We start from the raw sequence: 5,894 nt of genomic DNA, 5'->3' as shown, positions 1-5,894 counted from the left end.
ATATATACTTGTGACTCAGATGCTAATTATTCTCCTTTTATAAATGGAGTAGTTAGAAGAAGTGACCAGATCAAGTGCTTCGGATATCTCACCCTCTGTAAATGAGGGAAGCAAGTCGGACCCTTGTGACTGATCTTTGTGCTTTGGACTTCATACCTGCTTGGTCCAGCATGAAGTTTTTAGTCTAAGGCAGATAAATCAAACTCCATTCTCATGATTTCTAAATTAAAATTAGAAGAGAGCATTCTTTGCTTTTAGATGTTAATTGTGAGCTCAATAGATAATATCACCCATATTCCATCAGGTTGATGAGACTTAGTCAAACTGTGAAAAAGAAACTAAAATATAAGTAGGAAGAAAGAGAAAGACAGAAAGAGACTGATAAAGAGAACATAAAGGGAGGATGTAAATGACTGTTGTATACAAGCCCCTAATTCTAGATTGTTTTTTAAAAATTATTTTTAATTGAAACATAAATATATGAATAATATACACATTAATGTGTTCCTATAATGTTTGGAAACAAGTTTTCATTGTATAATATTTAAATCATTCATTCATCTGTCTTCTCAAATTCTTATCAATTCTGGCTTTGGAAAGTGTGTATTATCCTAGTGTTATCTAGTCACTGTAGTGTGAGGTAACAGACCAAAACTTCTGGCTCGTAATTAATTGCAACTTAATACCACTGATCAAATCTTCTCCAACTCTTTGCTGGGTCTACTCTCCCCCACCTTGAGTAAGAACCATACTATTCTTAATTATGATAAGTTCAATTTTTTATTAGATTTTTGTTTATGAATGAGGTCATGTAATATCTCTCTTTCCATGACCAGATTATTTCACTTCAAATGATATTTCTCAGTTCCAGCCTTGCTGTTACAAAAGATAGGATTTCACTCCTTTTAGTTCTTGGTTATTCTCCACTGTGTAGATATATCTCATTTTCTTTCTCCCTTCATCAGTTCATGGAAACTTAGGTTATTTGTTTCTGGGCTAGCATGAGTAGAGGGCTGTAGGTGTCTCTTTCACATGCTGGCTAAATTTGTTGGAATAGACACCCAGACAGGGATTGCAGCACCGTCTAGTAGTCCGATTTTTAGCTTTAGGAAATTACATAATTTTTTTCACATTGTTGCACCACTTTTATTTCCATCAACACTTGGCAAGCGTTCCTTTTCCTCCATGTCCTCACCATTTGTTATCTTTGAATTTTTAATAATAGTCATTCTCACTGGAGTGAGATGATACTTTCTGATTGACATTCCTTTGAAGATTAGTAATATTTAGTATTTTTTATTACAACTATGGGTCATTTGTATATCTTCTTTTGAAAAAAGGTCATATATAGGTCTATTGCGCTTTGCAAAATCAATTTATTATTATTTTCATTTTGCTAGTGAGGTTTGGAGTTCCTTATATGAACCCCCTTTTTTGTGTACAGATTGCAAATACTTTTGCCCACTCTATAGTTTTTCTCTTTATTCTGTTGATTCTTTCCTCTGATTTGTATAAAATAAGCTTATAGCTTAATCCTACTTGCCTGTTTGTGCTTTAGTTTGTTGTGCTTTGAGAATCTAGGGGATGCACTTTCCAAAGTGATAGTGAGGGCTGGGGATATAGCCCAGTGGCAGAAGCACCTGCCTGACAAGCATGAGGTCCCAAGTTCGATTCCTAGTATCAAAAAAAAATAGTGATAGTGAGAATAACACAGTCTGCTTAAAATGTCTGGGTTCATTTGTACATGTATATACTAATAAATGTTCTGTATTTATTTGTTTTATTTATTTGGTTTAAAATACTTTATTATAATGGATGTATTGATTGTAAACATTTTCTTTTCAAAAAATAGGGTTTTAAACATGTATTCATACATATATATTAAACATATATGTATCGCTTTCAGAAGTGATGATGGGAATAACACAGGGTTCTTGAAATCTATTTGTTCATTCATATATGAATATATTAATAAGTATTCTGCATTTATTAGTGTTATGGGCTTTAAAGCACTTTATTATACTTTATGGATTTTAAAGCTTAATTTTTTCCAAAATTAATGTTAGAAATGTGTTCACATTTACATGACTATTATGTACTGATCTTAAAGTAAGTTGTAAAATATCTATTTAGGTTTCTCTAATCACACATACACTTGTATGTGTGTAAATCCTCATTATTTATGTGATATATGAGTTTTTAATGATAGTTCACTGATGCAATACAGAAAAGTAATATTTACATTATACATGGATGTACAATTTAAGATTCCAAATAAGTTTTCTGTTTACAGGTTATATGAAGGTGTAGCACAGCTTAATAAAACCCTATTTCTCTTCCTTTTAGGAGAGACAAACAATACACTGGACTTGACATTCCTCTGAAGCCACAGATAATGAGGACTTATCATTGCATATCATTATTTATCTGGACCTACATATTCCATATAGTGGACACCACTCCATTTCAAGAAAAATCTAACAGTCATTTAACAAGCAAAACAGTCGTGAGCCTGACCAAAAGTGATGGTAAGATGCTGCGTCGCACCAAGCGGGGCTGGATGTGGAATCAGTTCTTCCTACTGGAAGAGTACACAGGTGCAGACACGCAGTATGTGGGCAAGGTAAGACTGTTATGTGTGAATAAAAAAGCTGCAAGTGAGAGGTATTTGATTGTTTTCATGTGTCTTTTATGTCAGTGATGATTATTTAAAATTATCTGGCTAATTGTGATGTTGAGAAAGCAGGACCTTCCAAATTCTTCATCGGGATACAACATGACATATGCAGACACTGAGTAGAAATCACTATTTTTAATGAACATCAAAACACGACAAATTGTAAGATCCTGATTCACTGTTAATCACCTGGAGAAGGTTAAATTGTGTGGGTATGCTTCGAAGAAAAAACTTTCCTTGAGTTTTAATTTAAAACTATAAGAAAGTGTGTTATATGACACAAAACAAAATGTAATTATACCATGCCATAAAAAATACTAAAATGTATTGGTACTGTTGACTAATTCATCATAAATAAGAATAATATATTTTGTATCAGAAATGAAATATTTTAGACGATTATATGTCTTAGTATTAGTCAACGTGATCTACTTGCTGCCTATAATGCTAAAATTTTAAAGCAAAAAGGAGGAAGAAAAGACATAGACAAAGAAGACATTATCTGTAGAAAGATAGGAATCTATGTTACTAGCACAACACTGACATGTTTTCATTAGCAATCAGAAGGAAATAATGATAGATAATATGTAACTCCTTTCTTGTATCCATTTTTGAGATTGGTTTGCTGCTGGCATCATTCTTTCCTTTTACTGTTTGTAAAGCTTCTTCTTATTCTTTCTTTTTTTTCAATTATTTCCTTCTTCTTTAGTGGCATGATCTTTCTGACCTCCAGAATTTTCAATTTATTTTTCATTCCCTGACCAATCTCTCTCCCACACTCTTTTATAGTCAGGACAATTAGTTCTCTCCTTGTAATTATTAAGTTATACCCAGTGGTGAGGTTCTATCAAATTCTTAGAATAAACACTAAAATGCTTATAAATACTAATATTATTAAAACAAAATATTTGGATTTTTTATTTTGCCACACATATACCAGATGTGATTGTAATGGTCTGAGTATTGACTCATTAACACCACCAGGCAAATAAGTTAGAAGCAGTCAAAAACAAAAACAGGAGATACACCTATATCTTTTAAGTCAGAAATATTTATTGTGTCAAATGGCTGAAATGTTGGTCTATGTCTTCATTCCATATGTGAGTCAATATGCTTTTTCTAATGCAGCCTCCCTTACCAGAAGCCTATTATTTCTTGTGTGTTTGATATAGGTCTCTGGTTCTAGAGGTCAGACCCAACTTGCCCCGGTGAGTTCACCTGCTGGGTCTCCGTCCTCTGTTATTTCTCCTCAGGTTAGCTACATGGCTCCTCCAGCATCCCTCATTTAACATCCCTTTTCACACTCTGCTGGATTACTAGCATCAGGACATTTTGAGTTTGACAAGTGTTTGTGTCTAAGGACTTGAAATTGCCTTATGATTCTTTTTCTAAGGCAGTGTATAAAGGACACCCTCAGGTCACAGGGCCTTGCAGAAATGCTTTCATCCTTGGAGAGTCACAGTCACAGAAAAATAGCCACAGATAAAAAGAGATACTCACAATCTTCAGGCTCTTAAGATTCTACTGTAAGCATTTAATTTTAGTTGAAAGCAAAACTGTTCCCTGCCAAGCACTGAGCTTGCTTTGGTTATTTTCTAAATTGACCACCATTTCTACACTGACATTTTGAAATGTAAAACATTTTTCAAATGTAAACATATACACTATCTTCCTCAGTTTAATAAATTCTACAATTTGTAGACTGTGTTTAGTTTTATTAATTACTTTTAAAAAATATTCTATAGCATGTTTTAGACAAATGACCTAATTTTTTCTCTCTTGAGCAAAATATTCATTTTTGGTAGCTGCTTAGACTCAGAAGGCAAATTATGAGCAACAAATAGAAAGTTACTAATCAAAGGTTTTGTCTAATGAGATAATCAAATCAAAGCTCTATGTCTTGTTGGATGCTTTAATATTGTCCATGTGAATAAAACATATATATATATACGTGTGTGTATGTGTGTGTGTGTGTGTGAGAGAGAGAGAGAGAGAGAGAGAGAGAGAGACAGAGAGAGAAACAGAGAGACAGAGAGACAGAGAGAAAGAGAGATAGACACAGAGAGACAGAGAAACAGAATTCAGGGCCGGGGATGTAGCTCAGTGGCATAAATGCCTGCCTGGCAAGTGTGAGGTACTGAGATTGATTCCTGGTACAAAAAAAAAGAGAGAGAGAGAGAGAAAGAAACAGAATTCAACAAAATGAAACATCTATAGATTTCAGTTTTTGAAAAAAATTAAAAAGGTTTTCTTTATTTTGTTGTGTGTGTTGTTTTCCATATTCCATTGCCTTTTATAGTTTGCTATAAAAGTGAACTTCCAAGTACTTTTTAGCATTTATTAAATTATTAAGGGCTTATCTACTCCCTTTAAGTTGTATTCTTGGCTGCATGTACAGAGGCTAAGCAGGAATGCAACAATGAACTTCATGAGACACATGAAAAGCAGTAAGTTCTTAAAAACCAGACTACGAATGGCAGGAAAAACCCAAATCCATAATGCCAGCATGCACTGAGTTGGTGTTAAGTGATTGCTGGGCAAATTTTTCAGGACGGGGAAAAATCGGGTAACTTTTTGTGCAAAGATATTTTCATAGTTCATTGTTTTTGTACGAGTGATGTACTGATGAAAATAGGTATTGTATTAATTTGCAGGTAATATAGAATTATGCAAAGTTAGAGTACCAAATTCTTGTAGTAAGATCAAGGGTTAGATCTCGAATTTAATTTAATTTTATTCTAGTTTTAGAATAAAAAACTAAATTTAATGTACTTTACCAAAAATACACAACTCAACATGCCATTTACAAGATATCATCCAGACTTTGTCATTCAGTAAATCTATGAAATTTAGAAATCATTATTATTTTTTAAATCTCAGGTCCTTGTTAAATTGTCATTAAATTGTATTTAACTCTGAATTTCTGATATTTTCTAGGATGTTTCAGAAGTCTGCTAAGTCAGTAAATATTTGATAAATATGTGCATGTGGACATATCCAAGACGGTAGAATTAAATATTTAAAAAGAGATAGAAAGAAAAAGACAGAAAAAACAGAGAAAGGAAAGGAAGGAAGAAAGGGAGGGAGGGAGGAAGGAAGGAAGGAAGGAAGGAAGGAGAACAAAGGAAGATAGAACAAAGAAAGAAAGAAAGAAAGAAAGAAAGAAAGAAAGAAAGAAAGAAAGAAAGAAAGAAAGAAGAAAGAAAGAAAGAAAGAA

At 33.1% G+C, this 5,894-nt stretch overlaps 1 protein-coding gene across 1 annotated transcript in view; it reads left to right on the top strand.

The window, feature by feature from the left end:
• Cdh9 (cadherin 9, type 2 (T1-cadherin)) overlaps positions 1–5,894 on the top strand; it is a 138,821-nt gene that overhangs the window by 51,828 nt on the left and 81,099 nt on the right. The window contains exon 2 of the mRNA XM_005386143.2: positions 2,347–2,623. Coding sequence (XP_005386200.1) covers positions 2,396–2,623 — 228 coding nt within the window. The 5' untranslated portion in view covers positions 2,347–2,395. The remainder of the gene's footprint in view (positions 1–2,346; positions 2,624–5,894) is intronic.

The sequence above is a fragment of the Chinchilla lanigera genome, unplaced genomic scaffold (genome assembly GCF_000276665.1).
Source record: "Chinchilla lanigera isolate Chin_1 unplaced genomic scaffold, ChiLan1.0 scaffold00025, whole genome shotgun sequence".
In the NCBI taxonomy this organism is placed as follows: Eukaryota; Metazoa; Chordata; class Mammalia; order Rodentia; family Chinchillidae; genus Chinchilla; species Chinchilla lanigera.
This window is presented reverse-complemented; position numbering and strand designations above follow the sequence as displayed.